At 38.9% G+C, this 21,681-nt stretch overlaps 1 protein-coding gene across 3 annotated transcripts in view; it reads right to left on the minus strand.

Annotated features, from left to right (window-relative positions):
- LOC127659694 (transcription factor COE1-A) overlaps positions 1–21,681 on the minus strand; it is a 154,090-nt gene that overhangs the window by 39,606 nt on the left and 92,803 nt on the right. For all 3 annotated transcript variants that reach the window (XM_052149631.1, XM_052149630.1, XM_052149628.1), the window contains exons 7-10: positions 16,669–16,750; positions 14,635–14,776; positions 8,003–8,133; positions 6,247–6,373 (exon numbers count right to left, since the gene is read on the minus strand). In XM_052149631.1, the coding sequence (XP_052005591.1) occupies positions 6,247–6,373; positions 8,003–8,133; positions 14,635–14,776; positions 16,669–16,750 (482 nt within the window). The remainder of the gene's footprint in view (positions 1–6,246; positions 6,374–8,002; positions 8,134–14,634; positions 14,777–16,668; positions 16,751–21,681) is intronic.

A 21,681-nucleotide genomic window follows, 5' to 3' on the forward strand; every position in this document is an offset into this window, starting at 1 on the left:
TGCTTGTGAATATATGTGTGTTTATGTGGTTGTGTGAATGTCTAAATCCCTCCCCCCATGCTAGCCCATGTGCTTGCTGAATGGGCCATGAAAAGGAGCCAAGTCCAGCACCATAAACACATGAGCATGCTCATTCACACCCATGAATGCACAGGCATATAGATAGACACCTACTGAGCCAACAATACCCACAGCTGTGTGCTGTTTAAACCTATTGATGAGACAGGCCTTTAGCATTGCTCCCTTCAGTGTTATAACACTTCAAAAAAGCTGCACTTGTACTTTGACTGCTAACGCTAATTTTAAACTCAAAAGCTGCAGGCTCAGCTAGGGCTCGACGTATGATGGTATATACTGTGCAATGGTATAAATGTGCCAACCAGTGGAGATTTTCCGAGTCTAGCAGTAGGTAGGACTGCTTTATGTAATTTATGTATGAAAAAATCAATTAAATTAAAAATTCAATTAAAGTGCAATCAATGGTTCATATCAGCTATTTTACAACAACAGCTCATCCAATAAACAAATGTTACATAATGTAGAGCTGTTTGTAAACTGATGTAGGCTTATTCATTTGTTGTGAATATATGAAAATAATCAAATAGTATGACATACCATGTATCTATAATTCAGTGGATTATTAAAACATTTATTATAACTACAAAGTTATTAAATAATAAACAATTCATGTTGAATTTCTGGCAAAAACACTATAATGTGTAAACACACGTTACATATTCTGTTTACATATACTGTGTGTATATATATATATATATATATATATATATATATATATATATATATATATATATATTATTGCTGTCAGTCGATTACATTTATTTTATTGTGATTAATCGCATAAATCTGACCTGCTAAAGAGAGACGGACTCCATCCCTCCAGGGTAGGTGCCGCTCTTCTCTCTAGTAATTTGGCTCATAGTCTACATAGTGATAGTATTTGACTAACTAGGGCCCAGGTCAGGAAGCAGACAAACAGGTTAATAGGAACATCTGCTAGCTGCCTTGAGATGTCACATAAACTACAACACATGTGACAGGACCAACTTATCACAATAATCATATGCTAGACTTGTCTCCAAGATGAATTCGGTGCGTAGGGCCACGAAGACAAAGACCAAGAGCCAGCATTGCCAGTCTCGGTCATCCCAGAGCCAGCGTTGCCAGCCTCGTCCATCCCAGAGCCCATGTTGCCTACGTCGGCCCCCCTGAGGAGGAGGAGAAAGGCTTCCGTTTCCAAGTCTCTGACCATGTTCACGACCACAGAGATCGTCTCCGAGTCTCTGCCCATGTACACGACCACAGAGGTCGTTTCCAAGTCTCTGCCAGTGTTCGTGTTCATGTCATTCCAGAGACTATGTCCATGCCTACAACCACACTTTGCCTTCCAAGGCTCTGTTCCTTGAGCCTCCCATGGCTCTGCATGCCACAGCTCCGTCTTCAATGGCTTTGCCCCTCGAGCCTCCCATGGCTCCACCTTCCATGACTCCGAGCCTCTAGCCTCCCTCGAGCCTCTCCTGGCACTGCATTCCTTCGCCTACAGAGTCTTCCACGGCTTTGCCCGCTCCCCCAGAGTCTCCTCCTCCAGCAGCTCTGCCCGCTCCCCCAGAGACTCCTCCTATAGTGGTTCCATCCGCCTTCCCAGAGACTTCTCTTACAGCTGCTCTGCCTATCCCTCCTCCAGCGGCTCCGCCGCAAGACCCGGTCTCTGCCCTATGGCCACCTCTCAGGCCTCCTGACCCTGTCTCGGCCCTGCGGCCACCTTCCAGGCCTCCTGTCTCGGCTCTGTGACCACCTACCAGGACTTCTGACACAGTCGCTACTCTGAGGTGGTCTTCTGGCCATACACCTGACCTGTCCTGGTCTCCTTGGTCTCTCGGCCATCCACCCAATCTGCTCTGGTCTCCCTTGTCTCATGGCTTTCCGCCTAATCTGCTCGGGTATCCGACTCAATCTTGGCCTTGCCTCCCTGTCTTTGCCCTGTTCCTCTCATACCCTTTCATCTTGTGCCCCTTTTAACTGCCTGTTTTCCCTTATTTCCCACACCTCATGGACAATTTTTTGTTTTTTCCTGGACATTCCCTCATCACTGCACATTCCTTGTCAGTTGATGTATGCGTTTTGACATCCTGTGCTTGACCAGTGTCCTTCGTAGATGTTACTACTGTTCATGTTCTCATTTCCCATCCTGGATGTTTTATTTGTTCCTCTGTTTAACCATTATTTGTACTTGTTTATTTTTCCATTAAACTCGTTAGCCTCACCTAGATCCAACTTTCTTGACTTCTTCCCAACGTTACAGTCCTCTTCTACAGCGAAGAACTTAGGTGTTATATTATATACCAATTTTCCCTTTGAAAATGAAATTATCAATGTAGAACAGCATTCTTCCCCCTCAGAAATATTGCTAGGTTAATACAAATGCTCTCTGTTGCTGATGCCGAAAAACTAATTAATGCGTTCATGACCTTAAAACTAGATTATTGTAATGCATTACTAGGAGGATGTACTGCAAGTTCAATATAAAAAAAAAAAAACAGCTGCCAGAGTGCTGACTAGAACCAAGAAATATGATAATATTAGCCCAAATTTATAATCATTACATTGGCTACCTGTTAAATTTCATACTCATTTTAAAAGTCTGTTAAAGGGGTCATGACATGGGTTTTTTTATTGTATTATTATGTTCCCTTAGGTGCAATTATAGTATTAATATATTTTTTTTTAAGAAAAACTTTTAAAATCTAGTGATTTATGACCTTTTCCCACCCTGTTTCTCATCCTCTGATTCAAACAGTCTGTTTTGGGGCGTTTTCCATTTAAGACTTCAGTGTTAATGCCCACTGTTATGATTGGCTAACGTCAGTGCCTATGTATCAATTATTGACGCCTCCAGCCAGAACAATATGCAAGTAAACTAAGTAAAAACACTGTGATTATTCATAATGAATGAAATTGCGCTTTAAAAAGTAGTTTAAAGTTTAAAATAGATTACTTACAGTTTGCGTCGTCGTTGTTCCCAGAATAGTCGGCACGGACTTATCTTTGAGCAACAGTTTTCTGGCAAAGCCAGCATCATATTGAGATTTGTTCTCAAAACAGTCATCCTTAAAATGTACAGAACAAACGCTTAAGTTAACACTGCCGTGACTGGGTCAGTCCGCAAAAAATAAACTGCATCCATTTTTCCCTGACGTCTGGATCTTTCGGCAGCTTATTCAGAGGTTTTGTTTGACCACAGCCAGGAACAGCACATCTGTGTGGCATCGTAATTTTCCTGTGCACAAGTAGTCTCTGTCAGAGCTCGCTGTCCATCGACTGAACACTTGTGAGGCGACGGCGATACTGAAATGAGCGTGAGTTGTCTTGGCGCTTAAAGCGTAGTTATCTTGTGCTGGAGGCGGTCATATGCAAACGCTGGTACGTCACTTCTAACCGTCACGTCACTTCTAACCATGAATCCAGAACGAGCTGTATTTTGAGCTTGATTAAATAAATGATTTGTTTAGAATGGGGAGGACGTCTTAAAATATTAAACTTGCAGGACGTTTTAATGATACAAAGACCTCTTATATACCAAAAGATCAAGGCAAATTTGGTTTCTCATGTCATGACCCCTTTAACAACACACAAAGCTGTGAATAGCTCCACAGTACTTAAGTGACCTTCTATGCTATTTTCCATCATGTTAATTACGATCACAAAGTTCTGTCCTGTTAATAGTTCCAAGAATATCAAAATCCACAAAAGGAGGTAGATCCTTTTCCTATTTGGCTCCAAAACTATGGAATAGTCTCCCTAACACTGTTCGGGATGCAGACAGTGTCACTCAGTTAAATACTCTATTTAACCAGGCATTTATCCATCAATTCACAATTAGGCTGCTTCAGTTAGGTCTGCCAAGAACCAGAACCATTTATCAGAAACATTTCTCATAACCTATAAATCTGAAATAAATTGAATGGCATCCACGCTTATATTACTCTATTTGTTTCCCTGTCTCAACCTCGGGATTCATATCCCAAGGTTACCAGATCCTGACAGATCCAGCTCTATTCCTACTTGGTGTCGGACTCCACTGCTACGTGTTGCGGAATGATGACGACAAACTACAGCCGGTGCTAACAAGACATCACTTTAGTCTTTCACCATGGACTGCAGAGGATGAACTGATGCCAACTCCAACTGTAAGACATCGGATACATTATATGCCACTGCCTGAACCTTGGACTTAGGATGGACCCCACCGAACCTCACCGAAATGACCTGCCAGTTGAACTGCGATGCAGCTCATTGATCTCTGCCTGCATCACCTTTGTTTATTGATGAATGACACTCTTAAAATGGAATACATAGACAATCAATTAATTGTCAACAAATGCCTTTATTAGCCAACTAACAAAGGATAATGCATCTATGTGAACTTTTGCAGTTAATCCAGGATGAACTTTAAAGACATTAGTCATTAGACATTAGTAATCTTACAGTTCATACAAAATCTTTGTTTAAACACAGGCCCTTAACACTTACTTAGTTTACTCATTTTAAACCATGACTTGCACTGCACACAAATAACTAATATTGGCATTATATTCATGCTGTTTAGCCAGAGGGGAACTGGCCCCCCCAGTGAACCTTGTTTCTCGCAAGGTTATTTTGCTCCATTAACCAACATCTTATGGAGTTTTATGTTCCTTGCCACAGTAGCCTTCGGTTTGCTCACTGGGGTTCTAACTACAATTATTATTAAATATTTCATTATTTATTTGTATACACAATTTACAATTACATAATGATGACTATAAGACTTTATAGATATTACAGTTTAATTATCGTTTAAAGCATGATTTTCTATAAAGCTTCTTTGAAACTATGTGTGCTGTGAAAAGCGCTATACAAATAAAAATGACTTGACAAGTAAATCGTGAATAATCAATGATTTTGAAAGTGCTGAAATTTTACACTATATATACTTCTTTCCTGACAACATTTATTTTTTCCATCTTAGGAAAGAAAAATCAACATGTAACAACATAATGCTTTATTAATATTTTCTAAACAAAACTTCTACAGTATAAAGACAGAAATGCACTAAAATAGCACCAATTCAAGTAACATTAAACGTTTCCAAAAGTCTATGTGGGACTTTGACTAATTGAAATAACAAGTCTCCCCATGAATTTTCATAGAAATGAGCATTAAATCTCTTAAACGCTCATCCTCCACAATATTAATCAGCCGGTAGACTGTGACTATCCGCTTTCTTTCAGCAATCGTAAAGCAGTGTCATGATTCATGTCAGGGTGTCAATGCCTCCATTGACAAAGCTTGCAGAAAAACTTCTCATTCTGAGTTTTGGTGATATTTAAGACTTGACGTGCTTCTGTGGCAATTAAAATGCGCCTAACACAGGCTGAAAAACACTTGATTTCTATCAGAAGTCACATCTGAGGGTCAGATGTGAGCGTTAAGAGGATCTTTCTCCATAATTTTCTCACTGACACGAAAGCACTGTTGTGTATGTGTTGTGAAGTGTCCGTCAGTGTAATGACTCCGGCCGGACAAGCCACAAATTTTCCCTCCCTTCCAATAAGTATTTCCGCTGGTTTAAGCTGTATTAACGGTAAATGCATTAATGGTGATTAAGAAAAATTAACACGATAAACGTTTTAAATTAATCGCATGCGTTAACGCGTTAATTCTGACAGCTCTAATATATAAATATATATATTCTGTATATGGTCATATGATATTGCTGTGATATAAGATTTGCTGAGCCCCTAGGCTCTTCACCTCTTCGTCCACCGATTTAACATAATTTTACTGTTAGATTTAATCCCACATTCCTTCACTTCTGTAACACTGAAGTTAATTACTTTTTGTTGGGAGAACCCATGATTCCAATGAGTTAAGTATATAGTAAACCCATTTTAGAGCAAGGAGATATCACATGTGACCTTTCTTTCATTCATAAGATAAGTTCTACATTTCCCTTATCTGTTCAGGCTGCCGGATGTTCATGGAGTTGGATGTAGAAGTTAAGCTATTAAACTGTGTGCTCAGGAAATAGGTTGGATTCTTCTACTGTGAAGGTTTCTTACTACAGGAAACAGAGCCCTGTTCACTGGGCAACTGTTACTCAACCCAGATCAATGTGAAATCAAGAACAGGTAAAAAGAAAAGAAGATATGGTGCTTATAATGTAAAGGTGCTTTATGTTGTGGTTACCTGTGTAGATAAATCTTCCTGGTGTACCTTTGCAGAACTGTTTTGACTTGTAGGACAGAGTGACCTCCACAACCCCGGGAATGTGTCTGGGAGGAGTCTGAACTCGTATGGCGTGAGGGGTTATGAGCTGAAAGAGGAAGGAGAGAAAGAAGGAAGAAATGAGAACTGATGCTTTTCCAATTTACTGTACTTGGCAATTTTTTAGTTCTTGTTGTCAATATTTTTATTTTTTTACTTGGTGTTAGTCAATACAAAGTAGATTATTATTTCTCAGTTATGTTTCACTTAAGTATAAACTGGGTCTCAGAGGTTTTAAGAAAAATAAATAAATAAAACTAGAGACAAATCAGATTGTAATTGCTGACAAACAGAGTAAGAGTATAGAGCTATAAAACAATTTGTATAGCACATCTCAGATAAATCAGTCTTGGAAGAATATGATGAGAAATACAGTATTTGCATTTATATTGTAATCTCTTAATTTTGATTTTGACTTTAGTATCTTGGTAAATCTGAGCACAGTTTGTGACATTATTGAGCTCTTGCCTGAAACTCTACAGGGGACACAATATTACTAGAATACTTTTCTAAGGAGAAAATAGAATCTGGCTCAATTTGTCCTAATTTCATTCCAATGCTATTTAGGTGGGAACAATTGAGATATTAAAGAGAACTCATTTATGATTTTATGATTTTTCTTTTGTATGGGAGGTGTTGACAGGTTTGAGTTCAGCCATATTTCTGGAGTAAGAAATTACCTCTTCTGTTAGTTTCATTTGCTGACACAACCAGCCAATAAGATTTTATCAGCTGGAGCTGAAGACAGGGCTTGTCATTACCCATTCAAAATTCTGTCCTCTCTCTCCTTTTATGCATCTCTATTTTCTGATTCGTAAGTGAGCTCTGAATAGATAAGTAAATACACAAGTGTTGTACAATGCTTATGAACATGCATTCCTCTTACCCTTGTCTATAAGCTGAGCTATTAAACAGGAGTGCTTTGTTCTCTGATTAGAGAATTATTTGACTGCTTGTGGTGCTTGCGCTCAATCCTTTTTGAAGAGGAGCCGTGTCTCTACAAAGCAGAGTGAGCGCTCAGTTACCATGCAAAAGCTCTGTCACATTCAATGCCAGCAGCATTGCCACTGCTTTACATGGCTTTAAACTGTCCCTTTCATTACTCACTTAGCTGGGCTTTCATTTGCCAGACACTGCACTTCTCACCTCTCAGATAAATATGGAATTGTCAATGAGAGGCTTTTTATAGAATTACGCCTTTCATCTGGCTGCTCTCAACATGAGCAGTGCAGAAAATCAGCTCAAAAAGAGAACGAGTAAAAGAAGACAGTGATACAGACAGGAAAACAGGCAGAAACACTTGACAAAACACTGCAAAAAAAATATTTTCTTAATCTTAATTGTTCCAATAAGCATATCTATACTTCCTAAAACAAGATAAATTCACTTGAAAATCAAATATGTCTTGATGTAAAGGATAGTTCCACAAGAATGAAAATACTCATCATTTACTCATCATACCATGATTTTTAGAAGAATATTTCAGCTCAGTATTTTCTTCTTCTTGACATTTATTTTGCCATTGCCAAAATTTGCAACATTTGGGCAACAGATTCCTGGTTGAAACTCAAACCTACTAGATCATGGTACAGTAGAAATGAACATGGCTTTAACTGCACCATTTTCACATCTGAAGTTTGGGATAAAACAGAACTGATAACATGCAAAGGGAACTGACCTCACTCCAGACCAGCATGGTGCCAAAGATGACCTGTAGACCATCAAAAAAGTTATCTCCAATGATGATGACTGTGGCACCCCCTGTCGTCCAGCCTTCACTGGGACTGATGGCTTTAATGCAAGGAGTGGCTGTTTAAGAGATAGGTTTGGTGGAAGCAAAACAAGAGAACAGAGAATATAATAAGTGAGAGGAGACATTCACATTTCATACTGGCTATTGTCATACAATAAACAACTTGTAAAGGCATTATATCTTATAAAAGGAATATGCAATATACGTAAATTAATTATGACTGTATGCATTTGCATGTATGCATGAAGTCATTATACAAAAACAATGTTAAAAGCAATCAGAATAAACATCTGGAACCAGCCAGCGAATCATCACTTGTGTGTATCACCTGAGCCATAATTTCATGCACAGTCTAAATACTTGGGAAATTAATCTAAACCTGTGCGACTGATTTTTTTCCTGATTACGGCAAATAGATTTATGAGCAACACTCTATTAGGAAGGTTTAGGCACAGCTTAATGACAAGTGACTGACTCATTAAAGTCGTCACATATGATTAGACTTTGGCCATTCCTTTGCGCCGTCCCCATATGCTTCCTGACAGCGGTGCGAGCATGAGAGATGACGCTTGCTCACCGATCATTTATCTCAATCTACCAGGCAGAAGAACATGGTTCAATGTTGTGGTTTCCCGGTAATCACCTTTCAACCTATAATAATTTCACTAGCTGTGTTTTGGATCAGTTTGTTCAGTCCGTTGTGTGCATATGGCACAAAAAACTGGAAAGTACTTTCTCCATTTAGAAAGCTCTAATCTGATTGGCTGGCTGTATGCAACTTCCACAAATAAGGGCACACAGATTTTTTTTTTTTATTATTTTGTATCATGAGGCTAAGATTCATCGCAAAGGCAATTCATTGGCCATCAAAGAACAAGCCCTCAAGACTGCGATTTTGCACAACGACAAAATAATTATTTGTCGATTCCCGACATATGTCTCAAAAATGACCACATCTGTACAATCGTTCATGGAGACAGTCACTGCATTATCAAAATATTATTTTCCTTGCTGGTCTATTATTTTGTTAAAAAAATATTTCCTAAGCCAACCCTAATTGGCATGTAGGAACAATATAAACTGTGATTGATCGTTTTACATTTCAGTCAGATGGCTTTTCCTATATAAGCAGGTTGTTTTTGGCCAGAATAAAATGCAATACAGATCAGACTTTTTGCCATAAGGTCTGGCTACGTGAGACTACCACCAATGGTACAAGGCAGAGAGGAACACTGTTCCACAACTCCAAAGGCATGCAGACTTTGTTGACCCAACTGTGAGCAGTTGTTGAATTTCAAACGACATGGTAGAGGCGAGAAACAGGGGAATGGGACACAATGGAGACGGGAGAGTGAAAGGTGCTGTCAGCGTTGGGCCCCTGGCACTGTGCATATGAAAGGCGCAATTCCCCTTTGCTTTTGTTTTAGGCATGGACATAATTAATGAAATCTGAGGGTTAGATAGAAAGATCAGTTAGTGATGACTTCACAGTAGCACCACGTCTCTTCTCAACCTCTCCTTCCTCTCCTTTGGGGGCATTTGGGACCATGAATGCTAATTCCAGTTGATTATACACACACCTTTATTAAATATTACACTGACCCCATGTGTGTGCGGGGAGGTAGGGGGCCAGGTGCGAGCGCTTGTTTTATGACACTTGTGCAAATGTCATGTTCGCCGGAGTTCGCCAGTCACACAGAATTCCAGAGTCCTTACAGCAGTTGATCAAAAGGCCAGGTGCCCTGGGACACTCAGAGAAAACAGCAGCCAGCCATAAAAATTCAACACCTTAATGAGTATAAATTTCATTTCAGCGTGTTGAACTTTGGCACTGGAATCTAAAGCTTGGTGTCTAACTGAAGGTGCTTTAACTGCCTAATTACTGCTGTTCCAATTTGCTGCAGGATTTAAATAGAAGGAAAAGACATGGGGGGGGGGGCGAAAGAAAAGTAAAAGTCCTCCGAGGCAGCTGTCGAAGGCAGAGAAGGGGAGAGTCTGTCACAAGTGGATCTGTTGTCTTCTGTGACTCTGGTAGAGGACTGAACACACTTTCTTTAACAAGCATTACACATGGTTCTGACTGTAGGCTGCACCCCTGCGGGTGGGTGAGGACTAAGACTATCATGTGATATTCCATCACTTGTATGATATTTTACCTAACTAAGGCAGATGTACTGTACAGGGACACAGCAGAGGCAGATGTTTGACTCCAGTGTAGAAGTCGTTCGGTGGTGCTTATAGGACCTGAAGACAGATGAGACAAGGCTGTAGGCCCTACTCACACAGCTCACACTAATGTGTGTGTCAGCCACTGGCAATGCCCTGGGAAGAGTTAGCTAAGATGATAGCAGGTTAGACTGAGAACTTGAAGACTGCAGTTTCACCGGCAGGGGAAAAATAAACCAGGAATCTGCCTGTGCTTTTTTACACAAAGAAGAAGAGGTTTGCAGAGACAAACTGAATATTTTCACACTGCAAAAATTTCTGTAAAACTTATTTTCAGTACATATATATATATATATATATTATTTTTTTTTTATTATTGTTTTAAGTGTACATCTAACACAAATCAGTGTGGTTTGTGTTTAAATCTAAATAATACAATTAAAAATAAATACAAATAAATACAAATTAAGTATTTTTTTCTATCATTTATACAAATATTTAATTTAATTTAAATTAATTTCACAAATTACTTTATTTCAAAACAAAATGTCACATTTAACAAATGATTATAATTATTATCAGAAATTATAATTTATGGTTTAATAAATGTACAGTATTATATGTATAATAGTGTAATTATGTTTCGCTTGTTATGTTTGGGTTAAAATGTATTTATTTATTTTTTTAATAAATACAAATCTCTATGTACAATGCATCTTTTTCTGTCTTTCATCTAAGATTATGTTTTTGTTCTATCCCTATACAAATCAACTAAAAAATTTAATAAATAAATATACAAAACAAATAAAAAAATGTATGTTTTGCCATTTTTTTATTTATTTACTGACAGTAAAAAGACCCCAAAAATAAGTTTTGGGTTGATTTAGGCTAAATATAGGTTTTGCCCAGGGCGCCATACAAGCTATATATGCAGTAGCATATATAAAGTAACATATATACAGTAGTATACGGTGATCTTTTGGAATTCCTCCAAAAATCATAAACTTTCAAGCTTCATATTAACCTGACAGTTCTGAGTGTCAGTTCATTTTGTAATTTTGGCATGTTTTCTTGGAGGTATATTGCCTTTTAAATAAAATTTTGATTAAAGGACAAGATTTTAAAGACAAGAGCATTTCAATACCTCAAAATATACAATCCAAATATCACAAATATTCTGCATTTCAGCCATGTTGTCATTTTCACAAGTGGTGTAATCCACTTTGTGACTGCTGGGCCTTCCCCGGTAGGCCTGTGCTCTTTTTGTAGTAGCTGTACTGAGGGTGACTGTTGGGCATAATGCAATTTGGTGGCGTGATAAACCAGGAGAGATGAAGAGGAACAGTGGAGCAATCTGTGATGGTAATCTTGGCCTAAGACAACTCTTTTGCAGGATGCTGAAATTGTGCATGGATTAACCAGATGGAACGTGAATCCATCTGATAGGATTAAAATTTGGTGCCTCCTCTGCTGCCATCTGTTCCCTTATGGTGTTTGCACGCATATATACACACACAATCACCCTTACATGCACATACTCAATCTTAGACATACAAGGACAGTAGGTTTCTCTTCTACAAACTAACATTCTCTTAGCCCTGCTGACACTCCTTTCCACAACAGTGCGTTTGTGACATGACCACACATATTGGTGCCCCTGCTTTACTCTAGTCTGGGCAGCCAATTATCTCGCACACACACACACACACACACACACACACACACACACACACACACACACACACACACACACACACACACACACACACACACATGTTGTGTTTCCATGTTTTATGGGGACTTTCCATAGACATAATGGTTTTTATACTGTACAAACTTTATATTCTATCCCCTAAACCTAACCCAACCCCTAAACCTAACCCTCACAGAAAACTTTCTGCATTTTTACATTTTCAAAAAACATAATTTAGTATGATTTATAAGCTGTTTTCCTCATGGGGACCGACAAAATGTCCCCACAAGGTCAAACATTTCAGGTTTTACTATCCTTATGGGGACATTTGGTCCCCACAAAGTGATAAATACACGCTCACACACACACACACACACACACACACACACACACACACACACACACACACACACACACACACACACACACACACACACACACACACAGAACAGGCTTGTTAGCTGGAGGGGAGTGGAAATGTTTTGAAATTGACACAATAATGAACAAGATTGGCTGAACAGAGCTGAGTGAGGGGAAGTGCAACACTGCAGGCATGTTGGTTATGATCATGGTTTCCACACAATTTGACCATTGAACTTTTCTAGTAATTTGAGATAACAGGTTAAGAACTTTTAAAATCATTCTATACAGATTGCACTGAAAAAGAGCAAACTTTAGCGGATTAAATATTTTAGAACTGAGCAAACAGGAAACTAGAAAAGGTTATATTCACTCTAGAATTTTTCATGTTTTTTCCATGATGTTTTGGGGATTGTATTACATTTACTTGGTCTCGACTACAACAACTGCTAGGAGTTCTGCAGGTGTTTGCCTAGTTATAACAAAAGCCTGGGATTGAATTTTGAAGCTCTGTCTTCCTGAATTCTCGCATTGCCCTCCAAGAAATATACCTCTACATGGCCATGTCAATGTTTTATATTAGACATAATATAAGCCTAGAAATAGAAATATAAGCAAGGAAAGGAAAGAGACAAAAAAGACCACTTTTGTTTTAAATATGTTCAGGATTTAAGAACACTGACTTTTTTAATCTTCTCTGTGCAATGGAAACTAAGCTTAAATACATAAGACTTCCCCAAGAGAATAGATATAGTGATTTTACACAAGAACTCAATCATCATCATCAAATCACCATAATTCAAATCCTTAGTTTCTCATCACAAATAGAGGTTAACCTTCCAACAGAAAAATATGTTTTTCTCTAGAGCCATCCCAGACCTAAATGAGAAAATTATTGGATCTGATTGCGACTGAGGATCAAATCAGTGTTCAAATCATCTCCACATGTTATTAGAGGGATTTAGGAGGCTCATCCTATAACCTGTGAAAAGCCCTACACTACTGAGAAATGGGGAACAGCAGATAAGGCCACCGTCACTAAGAAATAAATGCGCAGTGCTTAAGCCTCAAAGGTCTCATAAGACACATGTTAAAATCAAAAGAGAACAGGCCACTTGGGAAATGCTGTGTTCTCTGCTCTTTTCTTAGTTGGAGCAAGATGCCTGTGTGGGTGCATGAAAAAAGCCCAGTGATGCTGTGCTGCATTGCTACTGCTGGAATGCTGTTTGTTAGTCTTAAAGGGACAGTTCCTACAAATATGAAAATTCTGTCATCATTTATTCACCCTCATTTATTTACTTCCATTGTATGTAAAAAATAAAATAAAAGTTGCAATGGAAGTGAAAGGTGACTTATGCAACATTCTGACTAACATCGGTCTCTTTGAATACTATGTACTAACATTAAAATACATACAATACAATGTATTTAGTGTGTAACTACATGCTGTTCTGCAAAACTCGCACAATATTAATATTTGCTACTACAGATGTTGAGGTACACGTAGGTTTAGGACCAGGGGGACGGTCTGGACAGTAACAAAGTCGAATCCTTAAGATCTCATGCCCAAAATCAAAGCACTTAAAGTCAAATTGTACCAGTGGGATTGTTCCTTTTGTGTCTGTTAAAACCACTACTTCCTAGCAAAATAGTTACCAACTGTTATTAAGCTCTATTTGTTTTGGGCCTTATAGACATTTTTGACATTAAAATGAGTATGTAGGCAAACCTCTACAATAAATTCCTTGGATTAAATATACAAACATTTTACAGGACAGCTGACCAAGGATCCTGACAATATTTTCTCTGTTGACACTAGGGAAGAGTACAGTGCTTGTCATGATGGGTGACCTTCTGTGCTAATGTAGCACAAGAGCAAAATTAAACCTAAAACCACAGAAACTACATTGAGTGTGACAAAGTGGCCTAGAATTGCTGAACTCAGATTGCACACTGCTTGGAAGCTTGACTTTATTAGCTGTGTGCAAATAAAAGTTTTTTTTTTTGAGTGTGAAAAGTACAGTGAAGAACATTTTCTATCGAGTCAGATGGTTGCAAAGGTTGCAGGGATGCACTACATTAAACAGGCACTGCAGACGCAACACTTTTTTATGTTTGCCTGCTGTCTAATTCCCACAATTTCTCTCATTATTCCATTGTCTCTTACTCTTTCTTTGTCTATTTCTCTTTCTCTTTAGAAAAAGTTTGATTTGACATGAGGTGTTGTGTAACATGATATGCAAAAACTCATATGTCAAAGAGATGTGCATGCAATTATGGCTAAGACATCTAACAAACACATTAAAACAAAGACAGACAAACACATACGTTCACTCACCATGTTCCAGGTATGACGTTGTGCCCTCAGAGGGGTCCAGTCTGCGAGCTCTGCGTCCATGTTTAGAGTTATTGTGTACAAACATGTTATCAGACACAGCCAGCACGTGGCCATCCACGCTGACCGTAGTAGACACCACCACCTGCATATGATAACAGGAGATGACTGTCTTACACTTGACACACAAAGATACAATCTGTCCTTGCATAAATGTAGCTGAAAAAAGGTTGAAGTGTTAAAACACCACATACAGAGTTGTTCTGTTCCAAACCTTCGTGACCAACCTACAGAGGCAGCATTTTAAGGCATTACAGGAAAAATCCAAGATGGCGGATGACACAGGCACCAATCCTGTGCGTGCTCGGGCACTCGAATGGAATTTGAATGGCCGAGCACCCATGGAAACGCACAAGATACTCCCCAATTGTTCTCACTTAGAGATCGCAGTTCCCCCCCACCCCCATGGTTAATCTGAATCCAATCTGACCCCCAATCTGGTCGTTAGGGCACCCACGGGCAGAAACATAAATCTCAATTCAATACTCAAAAAACTGTTTTATGTAGTTAAAAAAAAATTACTATTTTGCCCAATAATTTAATGTTATGTTTTTTTACGCTACTTCACGCAGTTAGCTTAGCAACATGCTAACACCAAACTCTTTTGAAATCAATTACAAGTAGAGTCTCCTTCTGAGTTGCAAAAATGCTGTCTATGCAGAGTATTCCAAATCAGTCACTTATGGGGTTTCATGTTGGATAATAGCTATCTATGTAGGCAGAGAGACAGCACACAAGGTTTTGGAACAGAGCTAGTGTATTTGTGTGAGTAACTGCTGACTGATAAATTGACATACAGGCACATTTCACCAGAAAGCCTGGAACAATGACAGCGGCTAACAGCTTTCAACTTGTAATGTGGGGTGCCAAACACACACAGAGCTGAAGACAGAGACTAGAGATATCCCCCAGCAACTGAGGAGCCTCTTATTTAAATGGCTTTCAGGCTTTGAGAGGTCTCTCGATCTCGAGAGAGGAAGAGGCTTGATGAAAATTGGCAAACACAGCTTGCATTATCCGTTCTGGGCAGCCACTTCATCCCATTGAAGCTTTATTTTTCTCTCTCTAACTGTTCCTGTATCACCTCTCCATCTATTTCTTTTTATCTACTCTCTAGTACAGTATTTCACAATTTATCTGTTAAGAAACCACATTCTGGGTTAAATTTGCTACTCCACGTTTTTCTTTTTCAAAAACATTAAATAATGCTTTTTTAAATAGTACTTTGTGTACATCAATATTTAACTATAATACATTTTCATATAATATATATATATATATATATATATATATATATATATATATATATATATATATATATATATATATATATATATATATATATATATATATATATGAAAATGTATTATAGTTAAATATTGATACTTCACTCTAGTTTACATTTACGCATTTGGCAGATGCTTTTATCCAAAGCTACTTACAGTTCACTTATTACAGGGACAATCCCCCCAGAGCAACCTGGAGTTAAGTGCCTTGCTCAAGGACACAATGGTGGTGGCTGTGGGGATCGAACTGACAACCTTCTGCTTACCAGTTCAGTGCTTTAGCCCATTACACTACACTCTCCTTGCCTGCCTTTGGTCAAATAACAGATAGTCCTGGCCTAAACTTACGCCACCGGTAGGAACAACATTGCGGTGTCAGGCTGGTTGATTTTAGCACCACAAGGCCACAGTATTTCAACTTTTTTTTAGGAATTCAACCTAATAATGGTTTACTTAAAGCTGTCTCTGCATATTAAGATGGGATAGGAGTGAAAAATTACACACTTATTACACATCTTAATGTTATAAATTAAAGATATTATAAAGTGTTCCCAGTGTTAACATCTAAGTACAACATCTGAAATATGTTCCAACATCTCCATTAACAATGTACATGGCTAAAAATGCAGTTCTGCAACTCCCTCAAAAAAAAAGTTGTTTGCAAGTGTCAGTTGAAAGGACACAGTCCTACCTGAAAGCGACGCATGTCTCGTGGGTTTCCTGCATTCTTTAGGCAGTTCTGGTTGCATTTGAGGAAGAATTTCAAGAAAAACCTGGAAATACACAGAATAAGGGTGCCTATGAGGTACGTGAATTTTGCTCAAGAAGCTTTTGACAAAGGCATGTTATGTGTCATCACATGGGATGAATTAACCTTACTGCATCCTCCTACTCTGTGCGTACATAAGGTTAGAGCTACATGCCAACACACGCACACACACACATATAGAGCAATGAAATGGTCTTGGTAATTAAGAGCAGACCATCTGTCAAGAAGCCAGAAACATGCATGTCAGCTGAGAGAAAGAGAAGAAAGCATGAGGAGCTCGAGAGAGACATAGAGAGATAGACTGAACAGTGTTGTCAGGGGTCACTCCAAACAGCATCCAGATGTGTGAGATTTCCCCACACAATGCGTTAATTATGACAGAATACAGCAGTAACCATAGAAGAATGATCTCTGCACCCTTAATATATGTTATTCAGTGAAGCAGCTAGTTTTGTTACATTGGTTATGGATATGAGATGTAATACAGTAAAGATAAACCACTGAAGAAACAACATCGGTCGACTATTGTTAAAGCATCTTTATCTAAATAACATCTGCTAAACATCTTAAAAAGTTTTACAAACATTCTAAATCCTAAACATCCCAAAGACATCTGCTAAATATCTTATTGAAATCTGAGACATACTTAGTGACATACTTCTTATTGACATATTGCAGATAAAGTGCAAACAACATAAAAAAAAAATCAGTCTTTGATATTCATCGTTTTCCCATTCAATACAGTGCTTTCGATGAGACCCACATCTGTCTGCACCATCTATCCACTATTATATTAGCTTTCTATCATTACTCAGATACATAAGGACAACTCCTATGATAGCATTCAGTAGACTGGTCACAGTCACAACCAGTCACGAGCCAGTCGTGTGCCACCACAACCTGTTAAGAGTTGTGATTACTGGACAGACTGACCACGTCAACATTAATACATTTTCAGTTTCTTTACATCATCGTTTTCATTGTCATCTCTCTCTCACGCATTCAGTATAATTTCAAATGGAAAGAGCACATTATATGTATGTGTATAAATGAAATAGTTCAGATTTAGCTAGATCTCACTGCTCAGTGAATATGTGTGTGTGGGTACAAATATGTTTGTGAACATGTGTGTAATCCACAGTGTTGTTTGGGTTAACAGATTAGTCCTACAGGCCTCCTCTCTAATATCATTTAAGAGCTCGAAGCTGTGGCTTTCTTCCCCACTGATTCCCTCCTGCTTCTGACCCTATCTGAGCTCCGTTGACCTGCCCCTTCTTCTGTCACACTCTCGTTTTCTTTCTGCCTGCTTTGTGCGAGATAAGTCTGGACTTAACCCCATCGCTGACATCACGCTCTCATAGTCCTCCAAAATCCCCTGCAAAACTCTGGGTGCCCTCACTCTAGGAAGACCCCCCCCAATCTTTGTCTTTCTTTCCATCTGCTCTATGGATTTGTCCTTATGGTCTCCTAAACCGCCACATTCACATACACGCTCACTTTTTAGAGACCCTCATCCACATGTGAAATGTATATACACTTTGACTTTCCTGACCTCCTAGCTCCATTAGCAATACTGAGAGTACTCTGATGCTTGCCGAACAGGGAGGGGACATGTAATCACACTTGTAATGTTTAATAAAGTGTGCACTGTCCCCTCTGCAGGGCACTTCGGACAGGGACCTAATGCTTTTAGAAGAGATTGGACGGCTCATAGCAAATGGCACAGCTAAGAGCACTTCAATTAGAGAGGGCTATTACCACAGTCAGTGTGCTGAAGAGGGCAGCGCTCCAAGTGTGTGATGGGTAGAACAAGTTGGAGTCTGAGCAAAGAGCCTAACCTGTCATACATACTGCTCTACTTAATAACCGTTACATTGTACCTTTAGACTCATCAGACAAGGCTGCTAATGAAAGTCTAATGAAAATTAACTGGTCAGAGCTGTGGTGCAGATGGTAGAACAATTGCTCATGAGCTGATGGTTCACAAGGATCAGGTATTGGATCGGACATGGGTCAAGTTCTGATTCCATTCCCCCTCGCTCTCATTAACTGTCCTGTGTGACTCTACTGTCCTCTAAAACAGTAGCTGCATCTGATTTCACATACTGTCAGAGTATAAAGTGCATTTAATTAAGAATGTACTTCTCATTCACTTGCATTGTATGGACCTACAGAGCTTAGATATGCTTCTAAAAATCTTTGTTTGAGTTCAGCAGAAGAAAGAAAGTCATACACATCTGGGATGGAATTGGGATGAAAAAAATGATGAGAGAATTTTCATTTTTGGGTGAACTATCCCTTTTACAACAAGGAACAACTTTCTTGGTATATATAGAACTTGCAGTTGTTTTATTTGAATTTTGTATTATGATTCTAATGCTAACCGAGCTCCTTTGTCATTATGAGATAGTAAAGTGTCCACTGCACACTTTAGAATGTTCCCAGAAGTAGTAGTTCATCCTGGCATTGTTTCCTACTGTTTTATGAAAACGGACATCCTACTTATTGTAAATACTGCTTTTGGCATACTATTTTGTAGTGTATTAGTCCATAATAAAAACCGAATCAGTAGATCAAGTGTGTTAGATAAGGTAGGAATCCAAAATGTGCAGTGCTGGAGTCTTCCAGAATCACGATTAAGAAAGTGCTCTAAAATAAAGTCCCAAAATAAAATTGAAAAATAAAGTTTGAGAATATAGATGTTGGCATGGATGAGAGAGGGATGAATTAAAGCAGCAGTTATGAAAGGATGATGGGGTTGATGTAGGCAGGGTTAATGTAATCATCAACAAATTGACCTTTGACCTCAGTCTGTCTAGAGGTCACATCTGTCTGCGGGCTGGGCCGCTGTGCTCTGGCCCACTAATTAACTCTCCTGCAGGGTGAAGAGCCAGCCATTCACTCCTCTGTTTTATTCTCCCTTCCAAAAATGAAGCATGTTTCACTAGATGTCAAATTGAATTGTTAGAATATATCCATGCAGAAAAGTGGTCTTTACAATCAGACACCCACTCAAAGTGCTACGATTGCAGAAAGCGCCTTAATAAATGAAAAATGTTACTACGTTGTGTTTGAGCTGCATCTAAAAGCACATCAAATAAAATAAAATAAAATCGCTCCTCGTGTTTGCAATGATACTTTTAGCCCAAGTTGCTACCACTATTGATTTAAATGCATTTGACTGTTGATGTGAGGGTGGTTACAAATGAGTGATGGTGGCGTACAGGAAAACCGACTGATCTGGAGTCAGCACTAACTGCGGCAGTGTGACATTAGAGCATGTGGCATGTGTGAGTATGGTATTACCCACACTCTCAGTAAATGAGACCATGTCAACGGCACCAGCCATCAATTATTCAGAGGCTGAGATGGCAATTATGGCACTGAGCACAACCAACATTAATATTTTATGAAGGCTAACGCAGACCATAAGAGTGCGAGAGGGAGAGAGAAAATATAAATGTGTCCATTTCTGGGAGATACAGCCGATGCCAATTCTTGCCATGAAGCAACACTCAAAGTGGCATTCCGTATGGCATGATATCTCTCTTTATTCGCTATTGCCTTCTCGCTCCTCACCTTACACCATCTTATCTTAATTCCCATCTCCCGGAATGCCTCAGTAAGACAGCAGCGTGGGTTCTCTTTAACGGGAGCAGGGCAGATGTCTTCTCAAGTCAGCTCTCCATTACCTCTACTGTGTGGGCATGATAGGAATGTTGCAGTTGTTTAAAACACAGAGTTTGAGTTGTGGCTAATTGAGTAAGGCGACACCGCATTGATGAGTGACAGGCTAATCTTCTGAAAGCTGGACAGTCCTGTATCTCGCCATCCGTTTCAGCCTCTGTTTGTCAGTCACTCTCTTTCTCTCTCTCTCTCTTTCTCTCTCTCTCTCTCTCTTTCTCTCTCTTTCTCTCTCTGCCTACATAAGCCCCTTCTAGAAAAAACATATTGCTCATGCTTCAAAAATATACACATGCATCAGTAACACTCCCTTCATGAACAATCTAATTTCCTCTTAATTTTTCAAAGAACAGATACTGCGAATAAAATATGAATAAAAGTCGAGTAAAACGATCTGACAGCTTCAAGAAGTGCAACCTTCCCCTCTCGCCGCCTTCAGGCAAAACTAAGACTGGTAGGCATGTTGTGCTGACAGCTCTAAAATTGCTTACAATACACATCTCTAAAAGATCTGTCCTGGGCTGAACAAAAAAAGAAGAAATATCACTGGCTTGCTTAGCTGGTCTTTCAGATGTCTTATTTTTCCCTCCTCCCTCCATTTTTTATGGCTGGATTTCTGCACTGGCCTGCGTGTTTGGTGCCAAATGCAACTGAAGAAGTATTTCCAGAAAAAAAAATAAAGAGAGAGAAAGAAGAAACGGCAAGCAAGCAAAGAGAATTCTTTTATCATTACATGAGAGAAAAATAATCCTCGCTCTGAATCTTCCATTGTATACAAATCCTGGAGTGACTTTTTTGTAGCATTATTTATTATTAGCGCTACATTGTTAAGCTTGTGTATTCTGTGTAGGTGCTTAGAATTATTATACATTTTTATATTTACAGTACTGTGCAAATGTTTTAGGCACTTTGAAAAATGTTGCATAGTGAGGATGTCTTCAAAAATAATGACATAAATAGTTTTCATTTATTAATTAACTTCATACAAAAGTCCAGTAAACAAAAAGATAAATTAATATTTAGTGTGACCACCTTTGCTTTAAAACATCCCCAATTCTCCTAGATACACCAGGAGAATTGTTCTTGGATGTTGGCAGATAGGATGCTCCAAACGTCTCGGAGAATTCACCACAGTTCTTCAATCTATTTAGGCCGTCTCAATTGGTTCGGTCTCTTCTTGTAATCCCAGACTGACTCGACGTCCAGTGCATACCCGTCAACATTTGGGTACCAAAATCTGGGAGACCTCTG

This window comes from Xyrauchen texanus, chromosome 19 (genome assembly GCF_025860055.1).
Source record: "Xyrauchen texanus isolate HMW12.3.18 chromosome 19, RBS_HiC_50CHRs, whole genome shotgun sequence".
Taxonomy (NCBI): domain Eukaryota; kingdom Metazoa; phylum Chordata; class Actinopteri; order Cypriniformes; family Catostomidae; genus Xyrauchen; species Xyrauchen texanus.